This window comes from Nerophis ophidion, linkage group LG25 (assembly GCF_033978795.1).
Source record: "Nerophis ophidion isolate RoL-2023_Sa linkage group LG25, RoL_Noph_v1.0, whole genome shotgun sequence".
NCBI lineage: Eukaryota > Metazoa > Chordata > Actinopteri > Syngnathiformes > Syngnathidae > Nerophis > Nerophis ophidion.
Genome location: NC_084635.1, coordinates 13,672,487 through 13,696,993, shown reverse-complemented (window position 1 = coordinate 13,696,993; position 24,507 = coordinate 13,672,487). Strand labels below are relative to the sequence as shown.

General features: G+C 39.5%; 1 protein-coding gene across 1 annotated transcript in view; it reads left to right on the top strand.

The window, feature by feature from the left end:
• The window catches only part of myo9aa (myosin IXAa), a 328,362-nt gene that overhangs the window by 182,819 nt on the left and 121,036 nt on the right, over positions 1-24,507 (top strand). The window contains exons 9-12 of the mRNA XM_061887012.1: positions 6,243-6,332; positions 11,654-11,770; positions 11,875-12,009; positions 23,261-23,382. Of these exons, the coding sequence (XP_061742996.1) occupies positions 6,243-6,332; positions 11,654-11,770; positions 11,875-12,009; positions 23,261-23,382 (464 nt within the window). The remainder of the gene's footprint in view (positions 1-6,242; positions 6,333-11,653; positions 11,771-11,874; positions 12,010-23,260; positions 23,383-24,507) is intronic.

The following is a 24,507-nucleotide window of genomic DNA, read 5'->3' as shown; positions in this document are numbered from 1 at the left end:
TTTTACCATAAACACAACCTTGAGATTGATGGATTATTTTTTTGTATTAAGAAGCTTACTACAGTGCCCCGCTTGGATCCACTATCATTCTAAAATCTCCTGTTTTGAGCAGGATAGGACCACCTTTTAGTAGTATGTTTAACATACTGTAGATGGCGACGACGTGGAATTAACATCTGCAATGTGGGTGTTGCCAAATAAGGAAAAGGTCAAAAGTAAACAAACAGAATAATTTATTGTGTTGTTACAAAAGTATTCCAAGATTTAAACATGGTGCTGAAAGGAATTATGGGAAGATGTTTATCTTTCTTTTCCGAGGACAAAAATGGTATCTCACTTTAAACCAGGGGTGTCAAACGTAAGGCCCGCGGGCCGGATGAGTCCAGCGAACAGTTTTATCCGGCCCGCGAGATGAGTATAACAATTGGTCGACATTTTTTAATGAAAGAAATTGCTGTTTTAAATGTGTCCACTGGATGTCGCAATAGCAATTTTTTTGTATCTTTGTAGATGATGCTACATATGTAAAAAAAATAAAAATAAACCACATTATGTTAGTGCACTAGTCGTGGAAAATAAGCAAAGTACATAAATAACTTGCTGTAATTATCCATTTTCTACCGCTTATTCCCTTTGGGGTCGCGGGGGGCGCTGGTGCCTATCTCAGCTACAATCGGGCGGAAGGCGGCGTACACCCTGGACAAGTCGCCATCTCATCGCAGGGCCTGCCGTAATTAGATTTTGATATTTTATTATTTTATTTTGATGGATTGAAAATTAACACCAATGAGTTGACTGATGAACATTATCACATAATTTATTCAGAAAGTATAAATAACAACAAATAAAAATGTAACACAAACATGTAAGTGTAAAAAAAACCCAACAACATTATGATTTGTACATTTTCAGAATGTGCTCATTCTGTTTATAAACAAAGAAAACAATCTGAAGTTGTCTTTATTTTTACGTTATCGTGCTGTGATTTTACCAGTCCGGTCCACTTGGGAGTAGATTTTTCTCCATGTGGCCCCCCCATCTAAAATGAGTTTGACACCCCTCATCCAAACAGATAACAGAGCATATGACGCCAAAACGGAAATTGCAACATAAATACAATATTATCATAAATGGATGGATAAATAACGACAAAAAAAAGATAGCGTAGAATTAACCGCAACATGTAAGTGTAAATAACCCCGACAAAATTGTGATTTGTACATTTTCAGAATGTGCTTGTTCTATTTTCAAACAAAGAAAACAATCTGAAGTTAAATGATAAATAAATGGGTTTTACTTGTTTAGCGCTTTTCTACCTTCAAGGTACTCAAAGCGCTTTGACACTACTTCCACATTCACCCATTTACACACACATTCACACACTGATGGATGGAGCTGCCATGCAAGGCGCTAACCAGCACCCATCAGGAGCAAGGGTGAAGTGTCTTGCTTAGGACACAACGGATGTGACGAGGTTGGTACTAGGTGGGGATTGAACCAGGGACCCACAGGTTGCGCACAGCCACTCTCCCACTGCGCCACGAAACGGAATATAATGATTTGCAAATCCTTTTCAACCCATATTCAGTTGAATTTGCTACAAAGGCAACATATTTGATGTTCAAACTCATAAACATTATTTTTTTTGCAAATAATAATTACCTTAAAATTTCATGGCTGCAACACATGCCAAAGTAGTTGGGAAAGGGCATGTTCACCACTGTGTTACATCACCTTTTCTTTTAACAACACTCAATAAACGTTTGGGAACTGAGGAAACTAATTGTTGAAGCTTTGAAAGTGGAATTCTTTCCCATTCTTGTTTTATGTAGAGCTTCAGTCCTTCAACAGTCCGAGGTCTCCGCTGTCGTATTTTACGCTTCATAATGCGCCACACATTTTCCATGGGAGACAGGTCTGGACTGCAGGCGGGCCAGGAAAGTACCCGCACTCTTTTACTACGAAACCACGCTGTTGTAACACTTGTCTTGCTGAAATAAGCAGGGGCGTCCATGATAATGTTGCTTGGATGACAACATATGTTGCTCCAAAACCTGTATGGACCTTTCAGCATTAATGGTGCCTTTGTTGTCTTTATTTTTAAGTTATAGTGCCGTGATTTTACCAGCCCGGCCCACTTGGGAGTAGATTTTTCTCCATGTGGCCCCCCATCTAAAATGAGTTTGATACCCCTGCTTTAAACAGTGTGTGTCATGCATAATGTGTTTTGACATGTAATTGTCTTCAGGTATCAACCGGGTCTTTTAAATCGTCTTCAATAATTATATTTAACCTACTTACAGTTTAACAGGTTTAAACATTGTCAAATAAAATGAAACCGTGTGTTAACCACAAAGATGAATAAATATTTAACATAACCAGCACATACAACAACATGCTGAACAAGGCGTACTTGAGGTCTGGATGATTGCAAAAATGTACAGCAAAAGAAGGGACTCACAAAAACTGATGAAAAGTAAAATAAAATAATTCGAATAATAACTTGTGAATGATTCTTAAAATACTGTGAATAATATTAAAGTGAAAATTAAATACATCTTCATTCTTTTTGTATTGAAAGGGCTCCTATAATGATTTGTATTAACATTTAACACACTAGTTGCTTGGGGTCGAGATCAAGAGTCCCTAACCTTTTTGACCTCGGTAGCCAACTTTTCTACTACAGAGTGGCCCAGTGCCAACTCAAATTCTAACAGTGAATAGGTAATTTTAGTCTTGATTTTAATAGTATTCAATAATATCTAAACTACTTAGATTTTACCAGGATAAACCTTGTCAAATGACCCCCTAGGAGGGAGTGGGGGGGGATGCCCACATATGCAGTCCTCTCCAAGGTTTCTCATAGTCATCATTTTCACTGTCACCGACGTCCCATTGGGTGTGAGTTTTTCCTTGCCCTCATGTGGGCTCTACCGAGGATGTCGTTGTGGTTTGTGCAGCTCTTTGAGACACTTGTGATTTTGGGCTATATAAATAAACATTGATTGATTGATTGATTGATTGATCAAGGCTTAGGTCAGGCTGATTATAAAAATAATTACTTCTGCAAAAGGGACTCAAAAAAACTGATTAAAGATAAATTTACATAAAATTGCACAAGAATAAAATAAATACATTCCAACTACCGTATTTTTCGGACTATAAGTCACAGTTATTTTCATAGTTTGGCCGGGGGTGTGACTTATACTCAGGAGCGACTTATGTGTGGAATTATTAACACATTACCGTAAAATATCAAATAATATTATTTAGCTCATTCACGTAAGAGACTAGACGTATAAGATTTCATGGGATTTAGTGATTAGGAGTGACAAATTGTTTGGTAAACGTATAGCATGTTCTATATGTTATAGTTATTTGAATGACTCTTACCATAATATGTTACGTTAACATACCAGGCACCTTCTCAGTTGGTTATTTATGCCTCATATAACGTACACTTATTCAGCCTGTTGTTCACTATTCTTTATTTATTTTAAATTGCCTTTGAAATGTCTATTCTTGGTGTGGGTTTTTATCAAATAAATTTCCCCCCAAAAATGCGATTTATACTCCAGTGCGACTTATATATGTTTTTTTCCTTCTTTATTATGCATTTTCGGCAGGTGCGACTTATACTCCGGAGTGACTTATTGTCCGAAAAATACGGTAAATTACTGATAAGCGTAATGATAAGTGATAATTATGTACAGTAGATGCTTCTGAAACTATCAAACAAATTTCAGTGCAAATGAAAACTTCTTCTGTTTGTTTGAGATTGTAATTACTGCCACAAGTGGTGGAAAAGTGTATTAAAACTGAGTACCGCTGCGGCCCATACGGACAACAGCTAAGAATTTTTTTTTTTTCGTGATGCATCTTGGGGGCGTTTACAGCCCAACAATGATTAAGAAACACTTACATAGGGAATTAATTAGAAATCTATCCGATAGTTTCCCAATCTTCGTTCTCTTCAACTGCATCAGTACACTTCATTGTTCATTAAGTCATTGCCTTTGCTCCCCAGCCAAAACTTCTTTAATTTCCTGGGAGCCTGAAGTAGTTACTGAATAGCCTTCTGTTTATGTTACACACTGTACTAATTCCTACTTGGTGACAGAAGGCAATATCCTGCTTATGTGATCAAAACTCTAGATAACTGTGAAGCATTGAGTGACTATAGCGTTAAACATGTTTGTCCATCTTGTAATTTAATAGAATGTCTCCTCTGACCAGAGGTGGGTAGAGAAGCCAGAAATTGTACTCAAGTAAGAGAACTGTTACTTTAGAGATTTATTACTCAAGTAAAAGTAAGGAGTAGTCACCCAAATATTTACTTGAGTAAAAGTAAAAAGTATGTTGTGAAAAAACTACTCAAGTACTGAGTAACTGATGAGTAACCTGTTCGTTTAATGATGACGGCAACAAGTAATGCACAAAAACATAAAAATAGCAATGAACAAATTCAGAGCCAGGAATATCTCTTAAGCAACTAAAACAATAATATATATTAAATAATATATATTTAGTTTTACACCGTATTGAAAAAAAAACTGAAAATGAATTTTACCTTTGCAACCTCATTATACTATTGGTTTTATATTCATAAATGTAAGTTTCTCAATACCCGACCTGTTTTTTGTGCCTTTAAAAAAGATTTAGAACTCTACATTAAAACACTCTACCTCTAACAAACAAAAAACTGTGAAAACGATGATGCTGTGTTCCAAATTTAAGTTATTTACTGAGATTGAGTGAGCCTATGGCTTTGCACTTTATTTTTTGTATATATATTTTTTGCATTTTATTTTAGTTACTTTGAATTTACAGCCCCCTGGCACTGTTTTGTATGGTTATTATACTGTTTTGTACTGTTTTTGTACTTACTTTGATTATTATTTTCAACTGTTTGTAAATGTTCCATCCATCCATCATCTTCCGCTTATCCGAGGTCGGGTCGCGGGGGCAACAGCCTAAGCAGGGAAACCCAGACTTCCCTCTCCCCAGCCACTTCGTCTAGCTCTTCCCGGGGGATCCCGAGGCGTTCCCAGGCCAGCCGGGAGACATAGTCTTCCCAACGTGTCCTGGGTCTTCCCCTCGGCCTCCTACCGGTTGGACGTGCCCTAAACACCTCCCTAGGGAGGCGTTCGGGTGGCATCCTGACCAGATGCCCGAACCACCTCATCTGGCTCCTCTCGATGTGAAGGAGCAGCGGCTTTACTTTGAGTCCCTCCCGGATGGCAGAGCTTCTCACCCTATCTCTAAGGGAGAGCCCCGCCACACGGCGGAGGAAACTCATTTCGGCCGCTTGTACCCGTGATCTTATCCTTTCGGTCATGACCCAAAGCTCATGACCATAGGTGAGGATGGGAACGTAGATCGACCGGTAAATTGAGAGCTTTGCCTTCCGGCTCAGCTCCTTCTTCACCACAACGGATCGGTACAACGTCCGCATTACTGTCAATTACTGTTTGTAAATGTTTAAATATATAAATAAAGGTTTATAAAAAAAATAAATACAGTGTGCAGTTAATCATGTGACCGCCTGGCTCTGTTTGATTGGTGAAACGGAGTCAAACGTCACCAATGGTTGCATTTGATTGGTGAAACGCAGGCATGTGATAGATCTTACTTTGAAGGTCTGTCTGACGAACCAAAACAAACAAAGCGTGCATTAACAGATCGATAAAAATCAGTAGCGAGCTGAATGTAGATAAATGGAGCGTTTATTCTCTATAAATATACTCGAGTAAAAGTAAAAAATGTTGCATTAAAACTACTCTTAGAAGTACAATTAATCCCAAAAGTTACTCAAGTAAATGTGATGCAGTAAATGTAGCGCATTACTACCCACCTTTGCCTCTGACTGAACTTGCATACCAGCTGTACAGTTTGTAATACAGTATGTTGGTTTCATAGATTATTCAGCCCTTTACTCAGCAGCTAACTGAGGCTGGGTAAGTAATAAGCAGCTAAATTTGAACAATGAATAGATTCAACTGAATCTCTGTGATGGTCCAAGATTTATTTGGACTGCCGTCCCACTGGGTGTGAATTCTCCCTGCCCACTGGGTGTGAGTTTTCCTTGCCCTTTTGTGGGTTCTTCCGAGGATGTCGTAGTCGTAATGGTTTGTACAGTCCTTTGAGACATTTGTGATTTAGGCCTATGTAAATAAACATTGATTGATTGATTGATTATTTGTCAGGATGGAACTAACTGCCTTGTCTCACATCTTGGCCAGGTCAAAGAAGAGATGCTTTTTGAAGCTCTAACAACGCGCAAGACCATCACTGTGGGCGAGAAGCTGATTGTCCCTTACAAACTGTCAGAGGTGAGACTTTCATTGTGGCTTGATTAATTATTTGTGAATATTTTAGTCAGCAATATTGGTACAGGATATACAGATGACTTCAAAGCTTACATTTGAGCACTAAATTGTGCTCAAGTTGAGCGTCCTGGTCTGTAGTGTGTCTGGAGGCACATTGCCAAGTCAATAACGCCTGACCGGGGTATGTTTACAGGACAGCATGGACACATACCGGATATCTTCCTGTACTTCTTTTTCCTGCTCCTCCAGTCTGTAGCCATACACACACAAGTATATTTAGAGAAAGAAAAGCATTTTGAAGCCTTTTCACGGTTTTCAGTTTATCTTCTGCTCGGAAAACAAACACAAGTCAAGGTCTGCAGATGAGTCATCGGAAAGAGAGAAAACACAACATGGAAATAAATGGATGCTAAGTTTGAATAAACCTCTCATCCTTAAAGATTTGGATACCCAACGATTTGTTTTGTTGTACATTTTTAAAGTCAGTCACCTACCTTTGAACTTTTTAATTTGTTGCCTGAAAGCCTGAAAACATTATCTTTTAGGATCATCCCTGAGAAGATGCTGTGAGTGCTGAGGCACAGAATGTTAGTACTAGTAGTACACATTCTCATCCAGAATATTTTAGGCCCCTGTGACTGTTTTTGGCACACTGGGTGGTCTCATCTTAAATATTGTGCAATAACACTCAGAACAATCAGGTTCTTCAGTATGTAAAACCCACGCTTCGAAAATGATTGTTCCCCCGTTAGTTTTTTTGCATAGTTCTCACTTCCTGTGAATAATGTGTGTAGTTTTAGATTGATACTTCACTAAACAAAGGCATACTTATTCGGATTCTGGTTGTCTGAAAATATCTTTCATGGTTGTTGATTTGGAGAAAAATGAGTCTTATTTTCTTTATAAGTCAAAAACTCACCTTTGCTTCTCTGTGAGTTCACCATTTGCTATTGGAAATGTGAATAACATTTTGTTCTTTGTCATTTCATTAAATAATCTCGTTGTTTATGAAACACTGATCCACACAGGTTTGTTGATACAGTTCATGCTTAAGATATTTATTTACAGTAAATTGTGTGAATGTGAGTGTGAATGTTGTCTGTCTATCTGTGTTGGCCCTGCGATGAGGTGGCGACTTGTCCAGGGTGTACCCCGCCTTCCGCCCGATTGTAGCTGAGATAGGCGCCAGCGCCCCCCGCGACCCCGAAAGGGAATAAGCGGTAGAAAATGGATGGATGGATGGAAATTGCGTAAGTACTAAACTACACATCATATGTAAGGAGTTTTAAGAATATTATTTGTATAATTTACAAACGTAGAGCTGCTTGCAACAAACCAACTAAAGAACAATAGCTCAACACAACCGATAATACAAGCAGTCGCTATTTATTGAACGTGACCATCAATCAATCAATCAATCAATGTGTCTCAAAGGGCTGCACAAACCACCACGACATCCTCGGTAGGAAAACTCACACCCAGTGGGACGTCGGTGACAATGATGACTATGAGAACCTTAGAGAGGAGGAAAGCAATGGATGTCGAGCGGATCTAACATGATACTGTGAAAGTTCAATCCACAATGGATACAACACAGTCGCGAGAGTCCAGTCTAAAGAGGATCCAAGACACAGCAGCGAGAGTCCCGTTCACAGCGGAGCCAGCAGGAAACCATCCCAAGCGGAGGCGGATCAGCAGCGCAGAGATGTCCCCAGCCGATACACAGGCGAGCAGTACATGGCCACCGGATCGGACCGGACCCCCTCCACAAGGGAGAGTGGGACATAGATGAAAAAGAAAAGAAACGGCAGATCAACTGGTCTAAAAAGGGAGTCTATTTAAAGGCTAGAGTATACAAATGAGTTTTAAGGTGAGACTTAAATGCTTCTACTGAGGTGGCATCTCGAACTGTTACCGGGAGGGCATTCCAGAGTACTGGAGCCCGAAATGAAAAAGCTCTATAGCCCGCAGACTTTTTTTGGGCTTTGGGAATCACTAATAAGCCGGAGTCCTTTGAACGCAGATTTCTTGCCGGGACATATGGTACAATACAATCGGCAAGATAGGCTGGAGCTAGACCGTGTAGTATTTTATACGTAAGTAGTAAAACCTTAAAGTCACATCTTAAGTGCACAGGAAGCCAGTGCAGGTGAGCCAGTACAGGCGTAATGTGATCAAACTTTCTTGTTCTTGTCAAAAGACTAGCAGCCGCATTTTGTACCAACTGTAATCTTTTAATGCTAGACATGGGGAGACCCGAAAATAATACGTTACAGTAGTCGAGGCGAGACGTAACAAACGCATGGATAATGATCTCAGCGTCTTTAGAGGACAGAATGGAGCGAATTTTAGCGATATTACGGAGATGAAAGAAGGCCGTTTTAGTAACGCTTTTAATGTGTGCCTCAAAGGAGAGAGTTGGGTCAAAGATAATACCCAGATTCTTTACCGTGTCGCCTTGTTTAATTGTTTGGTTGTCAAATGTTAGAGTTGTATTATTAAATAGAGTTCGGTGTCTAGCAGGACTGATAATCAGCATTTCCGTTTTTTTGGCGTTGAGTTGCAAAAAGTTAGCGGACATCCATTGTTTAATTTCATTAAGACACGCCTCCAGCTGACAACAATCCGGCGTGTTGGTCAGCTTTAGGGGCATGTAGAGTTGGGTGTCATCAGCATAACAGTGAAAGCTAATACCGTATTTGCGTATGATGTCACCTAGCGGCAGCATGTAGATGCTGAAGAGTGCAGGGCCAAGGACCGAACCCTGGGGAACTCCACACGTTACCTTAACGTAGTCCGAGGTCACATTGTTAATACAAGCAGTCGCTATTTATTGAACGTGACCATCGACTGTATTGAACGTTTCGTACACGTTGGACATTGCAAAAAAGAGATTAAGGGCTTAAAACGCAGAGCTCGCCCCCATCGGGACTTGGGTTGTTTTCCTGAGAAGTTGTGTTTTTGTCTCTCTGTAGTATACCTGATGCGCAATTTTTCCTTTTTTTAAAATTACATACTTTTTGCGGTGGGCTTGGTCACAGCTGCCACTTTTATCCCCGAGCTTGGAAACGTAGTCCTGGGTATAGAGAGAGAGAAACCATGTCTCAGTTCTCCTTTCTGTCTTGCATGTGTGGAGGAATTCACAATTGGGATTCTTTAAAGTCTTGAAGTCTTAAAAGTAATTTACAATGACATATAAATTAATTATATCAGTCAATTGTTCAATTCTTCACAATTTAGCCCTTCATCTTGTATTCCTTGAAATGGGTTTCTGTTGTTTTAAACCAGTCCACTGAAGGTGAAATTTTACTCTGTTAGATGTCTATGGATGTTGTCATTTATCCAGGTCATTGTATTATCGAAGCATTCACTCGATCGCAAGTAGACTGTTCTTTTATTAGAAGATAAATAGTTTAGATTTCGGCACCAACATCTCGACTATGTCGGACCAATTTAAGTCTATGAGCATGGACTGATGAAGCCTGCGTGGTGAGCGGCGGAACGTCTTTAAGACAATCTGAACCAGGGGTCACCAACCTTTTTGAAACCAAGAGCTACTTCTTGGGTACTGATTAATGCAAAGGGCTACCAGTTTGATACACATCTAAATAAATTGCCAGAAATAGCCAATTTGCTCAATTTACTTTTAATAAATATCTCTGAGTTATGTTGTTATTATAATTATTATTTTTCAGTGTTCTGAGTCAAGGTAATGAGCAATAAGCATTCAAATGAACCCTTAGTTGTTTGACTGAAGTGAAAACATGTGGAACATGTTCAGAAAATGAATACAAATGGCTTTTGGAAAATTTTGCTAACTTTTTCACCCAACGTTGTATCTTTACAACGGTTCCATAAAACCTTATCAAAATATGAAAAATTTGCCAACACTTAATTTTAATTCCCAAATGCCCCCTAAAACACCATCTGACAGGTTGAATATTTTTTTATTCATGTATTTCTATGTCCGGGTCTTACAGGGTTAAGACAATCTGAACCAGGGGTCACCAACCTTTTTGAAACCAAGAGCTACTTCTTGGGTACTGATTAATGCAAAGGGCTACCAGTTTGATACACACTTAAATAAATTGCCAGAAATAGCCAATTTGATCAATTTACTTTTAATAAATATATATATATATATATATATATATATATATATATATATAAATGGATATTTCTGTCTGTCATTCCGTCGTACATTTTTTTTCCTTTTACGGAAGGTTTTTTGTAGAGAATAAATGATGGAAAAAACACTTAATTGAACGATTTATAAGAGGAGAAAACATGAAAAAAATGAAAATTCAATTTTGAAACATAGTTTATCTTCAATTTCGACTCCTTGAAATTCAAAATTCAACAGAAAAAATTTAAGAGAAAATAAAAAAAAGAATTTATGGAACATCATTAGTAATTTTTCCTGATTAGGATTAATTTCAGAATTTTGATGACATGTTTTAAATAGGTTAAAATCTAATTGCACTTTGTTAGAATATATAACAAATTGGACCAAGCTATTTGTCTAACAAAGACAAATCATTATTTCTTCTAGATTTTCCAGAACAAAAATTTTAAAAGAAATTCAAAAGACTTTGAAATAAGATTTAAATTTGATTCTACAGATTTTCTCGATTTGCCAGAATAATTTTTGGGAATTTTAATCATAATAAGTTTGAAGGAATATTTCACAAATATTCTTCGTCGAATAAACAGAAGCTAAAATGAAGAATTAAATTAAAATGTATTTATTATTCTTCACAATAATAAAAATAAATTACTTGAACGTTGATTTAAATTGTCAGGAAAGAAGAGGAAGAAAATTGAAAGGTAAAAAGGTATATGTGTTTAAAAACCCTAAAATAATTTTTAAGGTTGTATTTTTTCTCTAAAATTGTCTTTCTGAAAGTTATAAGAAGCAAAGTAAAAAAAATAATGAATTCATTTAAACAAGTGAAGACCAAGTCTTTAAAATATTTTCTTGGATTTTCAAATTCTATTTCAGTTTTGTCTCTCTTAGAATTAAAAATGTCCAGCAAAGCGAGACCAGCTTGCTAGTAAATAAATACAATTTAAAAAATAGAGGCAGCTCACTGGTAAGTGCTGCTATTTGAGCTATTTCTAGAACAGGCCAGCGGGCTACTCATCTGGTCCTTGGGGGCTACCAGGAGCCCGCGGGCACCGCGTTGATGACCCCTGATCTGAACAGTCAAGTTGCGATTTCTGAAGTGTAATAATAAAATACTATACTATAAATCTAGGCGGTATTGGCCAAGGATAAGCAAAAATGCATATTTCACAATTTATTGTTCCTATTAAACTTGCAGGCGGGTACAGTGAGGGACTCCATGGCTAAGTCGCTGTACAGTGCGCTGTTTGACTGGATTGTCTTCAGGATCAACCACGCTCTGCTCAACATCAAGGACCTGGAAGAGCCAGCCAAGGTACGTCAAATACAGCTACTGGATGCCACCAAATAAAATATCGATTGGCCAGGCCTCAAAATTAGTGTGATTTTTACGACAAGATCCACATTCTTCTTTTACAGATCTTGTCCATCGGAGTGTTGGACATTTTTGGTTTTGAGGACTACGAGAACAACAGTTTCGAGCAGTTCTGCATCAACTTTGCAAATGAACGTCTTCAGCATTACTTCAATCAGCACACCTTCAAGCTGGAACAGGTAAGCAAACCAATAGGATGTAGAACACATTGAAATAAGCTTGTGGTTGAACTAGATTCTTCTCTGTTTTGAAAAGAAATCCTTTGTGCTTGTCACACTGCACAGTAGGTGTTTAGTTAATAAATAAACTAGTATGTCTTTACTACCCCTGTCCTGTCGCCACCATGGCGATGTTTGTTCAAGTGTGCCTTACCTCCAAGGGCTTTTGAAAGACATGCCCGGAACCAGTTGTATGCGTGTTAAACATTGTGTTTACCTTAGAGTGCGACTGACATGTTTAAGAGCTTATCAATGACTTTCAAATTGTTTCCTGTTTCTTAAAGGCCTACTGAAACCCACTACTACCGACCACACAGTCTGATAGTTTACAGTTGTGATCCAAATTATTCAAACCCCCACACAATTTTGGTGTTTTAGCAAGTTGGACATTTATTCCGTATTTTGTTTATAGTCAAATCAAATAAAGATGTGTCAAATAGACAAATGCAACTTAAATTGTAACACTGTATTTTACAAAATACCCATAAAGGACATTTTTCTTAATATCTCATTGACAAAATGATTCAAGCCCCTAGTTACATGCATCTTTAGTACTTAGTAGAACACCCTTTGGCAGTAATGACATCCTTCAAAGGTGATACATAACCGGACACAAGCTTCTTGCAACCATCTACAGGTATTTTAGCCCATTCCTCTTGGGCAAAGGCCTCCAGTTCATTCATATTCTTGGGCTTGCGTGCTGCAACTGCCTTCTTCAAGTCCCACCACAGCTTTTCTATAGGATTTAGGTCTGGCGACTGTGAAGGCCACTCCAGAGTCTTCCAGCCCTTCTTCTGCAACCACTCCGATGTTGATTTGGAGGTATGCTTGGGATCCGTGTCCTGTTGGAAGGTCCAACGTCTCCCAAGCCTCAGCTTCGTCACTGACTTCATGACATTTGCAGCTAATATATCCTGCTAGGAAATAGAATTCATGATGCCTTGAACGCGCTGGAGATTCCCGGTACCTAAGGCAGAGAAACAGCCCCAGAGCATGATTGACCCCCCACCATGTTTAACAGTAGGCAAGGTGTTCTTCTCTTTGTAAGCTTCATTTTTTCTCCTCCAGACATAACGTTGATTCATAGGCCCAAAGAGTTCCACTTTTGTCTCATCACTCCATAGAACTGTTGATGTAAAAATTTAGTCAATGAAATATTAACAGAAATGACACTGTTTGGTATGTTACAAAATATACTGTAGTAATTTAAGTTGCATTTGTCTATTTAATGCATCTTTATTTGATATGACTATAAACATAATACGGAATAAATGTCCATCCATCCATTTTCTACCGCTTATTCCCTTTCGGGGTCGCGGGGGGCAGTGGCGCCTAGCTCAGCTACAATCGGGCGGAAGGCAGGGTACACCCTGGACAAGTCGCCACCTCATCGCAGGGCCAACACAGATAGACAGACAACATTCACACTCACATTCACACACTAGGGCCAATTTAGTGTTGCGAATCAACCTATCCCCAGGTGCATGTCTTTGGAAGTGGGAGGAAGCCGGAGTACCCGGAGGGAACCCACGCAATCACGGGGAGAACATGCAAACTCCACACAGAAAGATCCCGAGCCTGGATTTGAAACCAGGACTGCAGGAACTTCGTATTGTGAGGCAGACGCACTAACCCCTCTGCCACCGTGAAGCCGGAATAAATGTCCTACTTGCTAAAACACCAAAATTGTGTGGGGGTTGAATAATTTTGATCACAACTGTATATATCAATTATGAAATATTAACATTGCAACACATGCCAATACAGCCGGTTTAGTTTACTAAATTACAATTTTAAATTTCCCGCGGAGTTTCTTGTTGAAAACGTCGCGGAATGATGACGTGTGTTTGTGACGTTATTGGTTGCAGGGGACATATTATCCCAGCACCACTTACGGCTAAAAGTTGTCTCTTTTCATCGCATAATTACACAGTATTTTGGACATCTGTGTTGCTGAATCTTTTGCAATTTTTTCAATTAATAATGGAGACTATAAAGAAAAATGCTGTTGGTGGAAAGCGGTGGATTGCAGCTGCCTTTAGCACCGAGACGCAGCCGGTGTTTCTTTGTTTGTTGTGAAGCTTTAACACAAAGCGGTCAAGCGAACATGTTTCTCTCCGTCAACCAGCAAGTTTTTGGATGGGAAAATTGTGATATTAAGACGGCTCTTACCGGAGACTTGAGTGGATTATGCGCACTCCTCCTGTAGCTGTCAAAAAGGCAGCTGTGATCTTGGCTCCTCCATTGGCTTCTCTCAGAGACACTGGCGTTCACCGCAGCCCTCCAACTTTCAGGTATGATTTTATAATCTCACTAAAACACTATTAACACAATAAGCAGATAAGGGATTTTCCAGAATTATCCTAGTAAATGTGTCTAAATGTGTCACCTTTTATTTTTTATTTTTTTTTGGAGTCCTTCACTCTCACTATCCTCATCCACGAATCTTTCATCCTTGCTCAAATTATTGGGGAAATTGTCGCGTTCTCGGTCCGAATCGCTCTAGCTGCTGGTGGCTATGATTGTAAACAATGTGAGGATGCGAGGAGCTCTACAACCACATCGTCTGCTACTTCCGGTACAGGCAAATTTTTTTTTATTAGTGACCAAAAGTTGCGAACTTTATCGTGGATGTTCTCTACTAAATCCTTTCAGCAAAAATATGGCAATATCGCGAAATGATCAAGTATGACACATAGAATGGACCTGCTAACCCCGTTTAAATAAGAAAATCTCATTTCAGTAGGCCTTTAAAAGGCTGCTACACACAACAACTCACAACTGTAATCCATGTCATGAATACGTTTTGCTTATCATTAAATTATCTTGATTTTACCAGGTCAAAGACGAAATTTAGACATAAAGCATCAATATACTATAGTACTGTGTGAAGAAAAAATAGACTAAATAAGCAGTGAAGCCTCTGACTGAAACAATTTTCAAGCAGGTTGGAATTTTGTCAATGTGCACTTTAGGCTTGCACGGTATACTGGTACTAATAAAGTACCGCTGTACTAATGTATCAAAAACAATACTATACTGCATCCGAAAAATACCAGTTCCCCCCCCTTTTTTTTTTTTTTACGGGCATGACGGTGCGCCTTTGTCACATTGTGACATTGCTGGTTTTACGAGAGGAGGAGTATGTTTGGCAATGCACACACACACAAGCAGACATGAGGTGTTGACAGAAAAGGGAGAATGGAAACATTTTGGATTAAAGGCCTACTGAAATGAGATGTTCTTATTTAAACGGGGATAGCAGGTCCATTCTATGTGTCATACTTGATCATTTCGCGATATTGCCATATTTTTGCTGGAAGGATTTAGTAGAGAACATCGACGATAAAGTTTGCAACGTTTGGTCGCTAATAAAAAAGCCTTGCCTTTACCGGAAGTAGCAGACGATGTGAGTGTGACATCTAAGCGACAATTTCCCCATTAATTTGAGCGTGGATGAAAGATTCATGGATGACGAAATTTAGAGTGAAGGACTAGAAGAAAAAAAAAAAAGGCGATTGCAGTGGGAGCGATTCATATGTTATTAGACACATTTACTAGGATAATTCCGGAAAATCCCTTATCTTCCTATTGTGTTGCTAGTGTTTTAGTGAGATTAAATAGTACCTGAAAGTCGTACAGGTGTGGCCACGGGTGTGTTGACCCAGTGTCTCTGAGGGAAGTCACGCAGCTTCAGTCATGGATGCAAAGGATTCTGGGTATGTGTTGTGTTGTGTTACTGTGAGAATGTTTGTCATTCTTGTTTGGTGTGGGTTCACTGTGTGGTGCATATTAGTAAGAGTGTTAAAGTTGTTTATATCACAACCTTCAGTGTAACCTGTATCACCCAGTATGTCTTGCAGTCGTGTACATGTATCTGCTGAAGCCACATACAACATGTTACTGGACGGGCAAGCAGTTTGTACATGTTGTAGAAGGCGTCTAAGGCAATGGCTTCATAGCACGCCCTTATTGTTATCTGGGTGACCACCAGCAGATATTCGGGAGAACGGTTGCGGCTCCCATTGTCTTTTTTATTTTGTGAAACGAGTCAAAATGGCTCTTTGAGTTGTAAAGGTTGCCGACCCCTGGTTTGCCCCCAAAAAAGTCTGAATCTCTTTACTGTAGTTGGACACATGCTAGGATCTTATTACTGACACAAGCGAAATGTATAAAAAAAAATGTATTGGCACATTTTCAGTGTCGGAGGAAGACCAACCCTTTTTGAAAGGTGGAAGATGTTGCTGCTCCACTTTAGAAGCCCTGCCGCACCCAAACATTGTTGACTTTTGCTGATAGGTTTACTGGGTCCATTTCAGGTTGTTGCCAAACACTTGACTCTATTGTCTTGTTGGATGAGTCAACATAGCAGTGAATCACAGCAGTCAATGGAAGCTTACTTAAAAGCTTGTAGAGTGGTTGATACAATATCCTGTTCTCAATGAGGGAGTGAGTACCAAAAAGCTGAGTCAGCACCCACCTTACAGACTCGCTCAATCCTCTTGAGCTTCAAAAAATATTATGTCATGTTGTCTACTAATTGATACATAATTGGTTGTGTCAAAGCGCTTTGAGTACCTTGAAGGTAGAAAAGCGCTATACAAGTACAACCCATTTATCATTTATTTTATTTACTGCCACCTACTGCACCGGAGTTGTAACTACAAGCTCCATTCACAGACAAAGTCCCATTTATGAGCCGTCGATCGAGTCAAAAGCCGAAAAAAATAAATACATTTAAAAAAAAAAAAATATATATATATATATATATATATATATATATATATATATATATATATTTTTTTTTAATCTATTTGTGGCGGCCGTAATTCTTTCGTGGTGGTCCGCCACAAATAAATGAATGTGTGAGAAACCCTGTTGTACATCAAGTAAGAATGGGAAAGGATTCCACCTGAAAAGCTTCAAAAATTGGTCTCCTCCGTTCCCAAACGTTTACTGGGTGTTGTTAAAAGAAAAGTGGTAAAAATGCCCCTGTGCCAATTGTTCTATTTGCAACAACAACAAAAAAATTCTCAGTTCAAACATTAAATATCTTGTCTTAGCAGTCTATTTAATTGAATATAAGTTTAAAAGGATTTGCAAATTATTGTATTCTGTTTTTTTTACGATATACACAACGTGCCAAGTTCACAGGTTTTGGATTTTGTAATACAAGAAGGCGATTATTCATTTATATGGTTTCACTTTTGCAAGCAGTAAGAGATTATAGTGTGTAGTTTACAATTTAGTATGTTATTTTTGTTTACTCTTCTGCTCAAATTTTTTTTAAATATTCACCTATTCAATTTGAAGAGAATATGCAGCTAAGATAGGCTCCATCACCCCCTACTACCCAAAAAGGGACAAGTGAATATTTAGTTAGGAAGCAAAGAAATGGAGACTTAGTGGATTTTTATTTAAACTTCCCCTTGATTAGGGTCTTTATTGACTAACGCTCTTTCCCATGATCTTGGGGAAAAATAACAAGCGGTTTGAAATACATTTGCTATTATTTATTCGCCCTGAGATCGATAGGTTGTGAGTTCAAACTCAATCAATCAATCAATGTTTATTTATATAGCCCCAAATCACAAATGTCTCAAAGGACTGCACAAATCATTACGACTACAACATCCTCGGAAGAACCCACAAAAGGGCAAGGAAAACTCACACCCAGTGGGCAGGGAGAATTCACATCCAGTGGGACGCCAGTGACAATGCTGACTATGAGAAACCTTGGAGAGGACCTCAGATGTGGGCAACCCCCCCCCTCTAGGGGACCGAAAGCAATGGATGTCGAGCGGGTCTAACGTGATACTGTGAAAGTTCAATCCATAGTGGCTCCAAGACAGCAGCGAGAGTCCCGTCCACAGGAAACCATCTCAAGCGGATCAGCAGCGTAGAGATGTCCCCAACCGATACAGGCGAGCGGTCCATCCTGGGTCCCGACGAGCGGTCCATCCTGGGTCTCGACTCTGGACAGCCAGTACTTCATCCATGGTCATCGGACCGGACCCCCTCCACAAGGGAGGGGGGGACATAGGAGAATGAAAAGAAGCGGCAGATCAACTGGTCTAAAAAGGAGGTCTATTTAAAGGCTAGAGTATACAGATGAGTTTTAAGGTGAGACTTAAATGGTTCTACTGAGGTAGCATCTCGAACTGTTACCGGGAGGGCATTCCAGGGTACTGGAGCCCGAACGGAAAACGCTCTATAGCCCGCAGACTTTTTTTGAGCTCTAGGAATCACTAATAAGCCGGAGTCTTTTGAACGCAGATTTCTTGCCGGGACATACGGTACAATACAATCGGCAAGATAGGCTGGAGCTAGACCGTGTAGTATTTTATACGTAAGTAGTAAAACCTTAAAGTCACATCTTAAGTGCACAGGAAGCCAGTGCAGGTGAGCCAGTACAGGCATAATATGATCAAGCTTTCTTGTTCTTGTCAAAAGTCTAGCAGCCGCATTTTGTACCAACTGTAATCTTTTAATGCTAGACATGGGGAGACCCGAAAATAATACGTTACAGTAGTCGAGGCGAGACGTAACAAACGCATGGATAATGATCTCGGCGTCTTTAGTGGACAAAATGGAGCGAATTTTAGCGATATTACGGAGATGAAAGAAGGCCGTTTTAGTAACGCTTTTAATGTGTGACTCAAAGGAGAGAGTTGGGTCGAAGATAATACCCAGATTTTTTACAGAGTCACCTTGTTTTATTATTTGGTTGTCAAATGTTAAAGTTGTATTATTAAATAGAGGTCGGTGTCTAGCAGGACCGATAATCAGCATTTCCGTTTTTTTGGCATTAAGTTGCAAAAAGTTAGCGGACATCCATTGTTTAATTTCATTAAGACACGCTTACAACTGACTACAGTCTGGCGTGTTGGTCGGCTTTAGGGGCATGTAGAGTTGGGTGTCATCAGCATAACAGTGAAAGCTAATACCGTATTTGCGTATGATGTCACCCAGCGGCAGCATGTAGATGCTGAAGAGTACAGGGCCAAGGACCGAACCCTGGGGAACTCCACACGTTACCTTAACATAGTCCGAGGTCACACTGTTATAGGAGACGCACTGCATCCTATCAGTAAGATAAGAGTTAAACCAAGACAGGGCTGAGTCTGACATACCAATTCGTATTTTGATACGCTCTAATAAAATATTATGATCGACGGTATCGAAAGCAGCGCTAAGATCGAGGAGCAGCAACATAGATGACGCATCAGAGTCCATCGTTAGCAATAGATTATTAGTCAATTTTGCGAGGGCTGTCTCAGTCGAGTGATTTGCCCTGAAACCGGATTGAAAGGTTTCACATAGATTGTTAAACGCTAAGTGCTCATTTAGCTGCTCTGCAACAATTTTTTCGAGGATTTTCGAAATAAAGGGAAGGTGAGACACCGGTCGGTAGTTTACCATGAGGTCAGGATCGAGGTTAGGTCTTTTAAGGAGAGGATGAATAACCGCTTTTTTGAATGCAACGGGAACAGTGCCCGAGGAAAGTGATAAGTTTATAATATTTAGCACTGATGGACCTAATAATACAAAAAGCTCCTTGATAAGTTTCCCAGGAAGTGGGTCAAGTAAACATGTTGTTTGTTTTATTCCATTTACACGTTGTAACAATCCTTCTAATGTTATTTCATCAAAACGAGAGAAACTATTTTGGATATTTGCAGTATCCGCCGTATATACAATCGTATCTGTGTTACTATAACCCAGTTGTAGCTGGGACGCATTGTCTTTAATCTCCTTTCTAATAAGTTCAATTTTCTTATTAAAGAACTTCATAAAGTCATCTGCCGAATGGGTGGAGCTACTGGAAGGAGTCCCTTGTTGGGTTAGCGATGCTACTGTACTAAACAAAAATTTTGGATCGTTTTTATTAATGCGGATGAGATTTGAGTAATAATTAGTTTTAGCTAAGGTAAGCATGCGTTTATAAGTTATTAAACTATCACTCCATGCTTGATGGTGCACCTCAAGTTTAGTCGTGCGCCATTTGCGTTCCAGCTTTCTACATAATAATTTCTGAGCTCTAGTTTCTTCAGTAAACCATGGCGTACGCCTTTTTGGAGCCTTTTTTAACTTCAGCGGTGCTATACTATCAATGGTTTCGCGCAGGGCGTTGTTAAAGTTGTTAGTGAGGTTATCAATAGAGCCCACATACTTTGGGAACGGTGCCAATACCGAGGGCAGTAGGTCCGCAAGAGTCGTCGTTGTGGCAGCATTAATGTTGCGGCTGCTATAGCAGTTATTATTATTATTAGCTTGCCGAACATGAGTCTGAACTTCGAATTTTATAAGGTAATGATCGGACATTACTTTAGTATACGGGAGTATCATAACTTTGGAAACGGTGATACCTCTGACAAGCACTAGGTCTATCGTATTACCGCTGCGATGCGTCGGTTCATTTATTATTTGTGTAAGACCACAGCTATCAATTATAGTCTGGAGCGCCACGCACGGTGGGTCCAATGGGGTATTCATATGGATATTAAAGTCCCCCATTATAATTATATTATCGGCGTGCGTCACTAGATCAGCAACAAACTCTGAGAATTCACTAATAAAGTCCGAATAGGGCCCTCGGGGGCGGTAGATAACGGCCAGGCACAGAGGCAGAGGTGTGGCAGACTTCATAGAAAGCACCTCAAACGATTTATATTTATTATTTAAGTTAGGACTAAAGTTAAAGTTTTCGTTGTATATTAGTGCAACACCGCCTCCCCTTTTGAGGTGACGGGCAATATGCGCATTCGTATAGTTAGGAGGGGATGCCTCATTTATCGCAAAAAAGTCGTCTGGTTTAAGCCAGGTTTCGCTAAGACCGATGACGTTAAGGTTGTTGTCTCTAATGACCTCATTGACTAATAACGTTTTGGGAGACAAAGATCTGATGTTTAGAAAGCCCATATTATAGGTAGTGGGCTGTTTTAAGGAGTTGTTGATAAAATTATCCGTAGTAGCAATATTAATAATGTTGCGTTTATTATGCGCAGTGTACTTAAAATAATTACGGCCATATCTAGGAATTGATATGACGGGAATTTTCAGATTGTCTACTTGGCGCTGCGATAAACTGAACGCATCATAATTTGCCACCTCAGTAGAACGCATGTCTAACTCTGACGTAGTCATAGACACAGTAGAAAAAACATTTTGTGAGTTGTGTATTATTCTACGAAAATTGCCATGTGTACAGGGATCATCCAGCCTGGCGCTGGCTAGTTCTAACTTAACTGACTCCATACCCAGGCTAGCAGGCTCTGTAATTGCCTGTGACCGGGCTTGCTCTAGTGCAGTTAGTCAAATGTGGCTCAATGCGAAGTCTATGTTCCGAGACAAGAGGATAGCGCCTTCCTGGTTAGGGTGAAGGCCGTCTCTCCTCAGCAAGCCAGGTTTGCCCCAGAAAGAGGGCCAATTATCAATAAACGTAAATCCCTGTTGTCTGCAGAAGCTATCCAGCCACTTGTTAAGAGAGACTAATCTGCTATATCTCTCATCATTGCCTCTCCCAGGCAGGGGGCCAGAGACAATTACTCGATGCCTGGACATCTTTCTGGCGAGATTACAAGCCCTGGCTATGTTTCTCTTTGTAATCTCTGATTGTCTCATCCTAACGTCATTGGAGCCAACGTGTATTACTATATTCGCATAACTAGTGGTGCGGTTAGCCTGCCGTACCTGTTGCGAGTTAGCTCCCTAAGATTAGCTTCAATGTCAGGTGCTCTGCCCCCGGGAATACACTTAATTGTGGCTGGTTTGCTAAGCTTTATGTTTCGGGTGATGGAGTCCCCTATGACTAAAGTGTGGTGCCCGGTAGACTGGGGTGTAGGACTAGCTAAAGGGCTAAATCTATTATGCTCTGGCCGAGGCATACCAAAGACTATAAAAATGGGACCCGTTACCTCCCTGCTTGACACTCAGCATCAAGGGTTGAAATTGGGGATTAAATCACCAAAAATTATTCCTGGGCGCGGCCACCGCTGCTGCTCACTGCTCCCCTAACCTCCCAAGGGTGAACAAGAATGACTGGTCAAATGCAGAGATTAATTTCGCCACAACTAGTGTGTGTGTGACAATCATGGGTACTTTAACTTTAATATGGGAATAAGCAGTAGAAAATGGATGGATGGATATTAAACTGTTAAGAGACTAAGAAGTGTGTTCTTCTTTACTTGGCGAGGAAAACATGATTGTGGATTTTTTAAATCGTATCACTTATGATTAGGGCTGCGAATCTTTGGGTGTCCCACGATTCGATTCAATATCGATTCTTTGGGTCGCGATTCGATTATAAAACCGATTTTTTTCGATTCAGCGCGATTCTCAATTCAAAAACGATATTTTTCCGAATCAAAACAATTCTGTATTCATTCAATACATAGGATTTCAGCAGGATCTACCCCAGTCTGCCTACATGCTAGCAGAGTAGTAGATTTAAAAAAAAAAAAAAAGCATTTATAATTGTAAAGGACAATGTTTTATCAACTGATTGCAATAAATTAAATTTGTTTTAACTATTAAACGAACCAAAAATATGACTTATTTTATCTTTTTAAAAATATCGGACACAGTGTGTTGTCAAGCTTATGAGATGCGATGCAAGTGTAAGCCACTGTGACACTATTGTTCTTTTTTTTTAATTTTTATAAATGTCTAATGATAATGTCAATGAGGGATTTTTAATCACTGCTATGCTGAAATTATAACTAATATTGATACTGTTGTTGATAATATTCATTTTTGTTTCACTACTTTTGGTTTGTTCTGTGTCGTGTTTGTGTCTCCTCTCAATTGCTCTGTTTATTGCAGTTCTGAGTGTTGCTGGGTCAGGTGTGGTTTTGGAATTGGATTGCATTGTTATGGTATTGGTTTGTTGGATTGATTAAAAAAAAATTAAACATTTTTTTTAAGTGATTTAAAAAAAAAAAAAGGAGAATCGATTCTGAATCGCACAACGTGAGAATCGCGATTCAAATTCGAATCAATTTTTTCCTACACCTCTACTTATGATGATTCAGAATATTGCGATTTTTGCATTTTATGTGTCTGACACTTTGTAGATTACCATTGTGTTAAAGTGTTTGTGTTCATTCTGTGCTTACTTTTGTCTTGTCAGCAAAATCCAATGAGGTGCCGCCAGTTCTTCCAAAAAGCTCCTTTTGTTGGACGCCATGCTTACTGTTTGTGTTCCCTGCAGGAGGAATACAGGGCGGAGGGTATCAGCTGGAGAAATATCGAATACATCGACAATACAGGCTGCATCAGTCTCATCAGCAAGAAGCCCACCGCTCTCTTCCACCTGCTGGATGAAGAGTGCAAGTGAGTCAGCTGTTGTTTGGAATATAATACTACATAGTGCTCCTGTTTTCTGATGACTGAATACATAAACATATGCAGTACATTTGTACTGAATCACTGCAGTAACGCCCCACATCAAGTGCAGGTTCCTTTACGGGGGTTTCAAAAAGCCACGGCCCCCTGACACCCCTTCTTAACTGTCTATGCGACGTCAAGGCTTGGTTAGCCCAGAATTTTTTAATAATGAATGAGGGAAAAACGGAAATTTTAGTTTTTGGTCCGGCCCTCACTGACTTGGGACCATTGCAAAATTATGTGAGTCCCAAAGTCACCAGCCTTGGCGTCACTATAGACAGCGATTTTAAACTAGACAAACAAGTCAATGGCGTTTTTAAAATCGTGTTTTTATCACCTTCGTCTTTTAGTAAAGGTTAAACCGTTTTTATCTTTTAACCCTTTTGAACAAGTTGTGCATGCTTTTATTTCAAGTGGCCTGGACTACTGCAATGCACTTTATGCTGGCATTAGCCAAAAAGCTCTCTCCCGGTTGCAGTTAGTCCAGAACGCGGCAGCACGACTTTTAACAGGGGCCAGGAAACGCCAGCATATAACCCCAATTCTTCAGAGTTTGCACTGGCTCCCTGTTCATTTTAGAATTGATTTTAAAACATTGCTGTTTGTTTTTAAATCTTTACATGGACTGGCACCTCAATATATTTCGGACCTCATCCAAATTTACATTCCTGAGGTCCCAGAGCCAGTTCCAGCTCGTGGTGCCCAAGACCAGACTTAAGACCAGGGGAGACAGGGCCTTCTCTGTGGTCGGCCCTAAGCTCTGGAACACTCTGCACCTCCATGTTCAAACTGCTTCCACAGTGGAGTGTTTTAAGTCTCGTCTTAAGACCCACTTTTATTCTTTGGCTTTTAACACTACGTGAGTTGTGTGGTCCTCTGTTCTCTGTTGTCCTCTGTGTTTTTTATACACTTTGATTTCTATTTTACTGTTTTAATTGATTTTACCCTTTAAAATAGTTTTTAATCATATTTGTTCTTATATTGTTTTTATTGGTTTTATATTTATTTATTTTTTGTTTTTATTCAGTCATTGGTGGAGCATAATATATATATATATATATACACTTTATT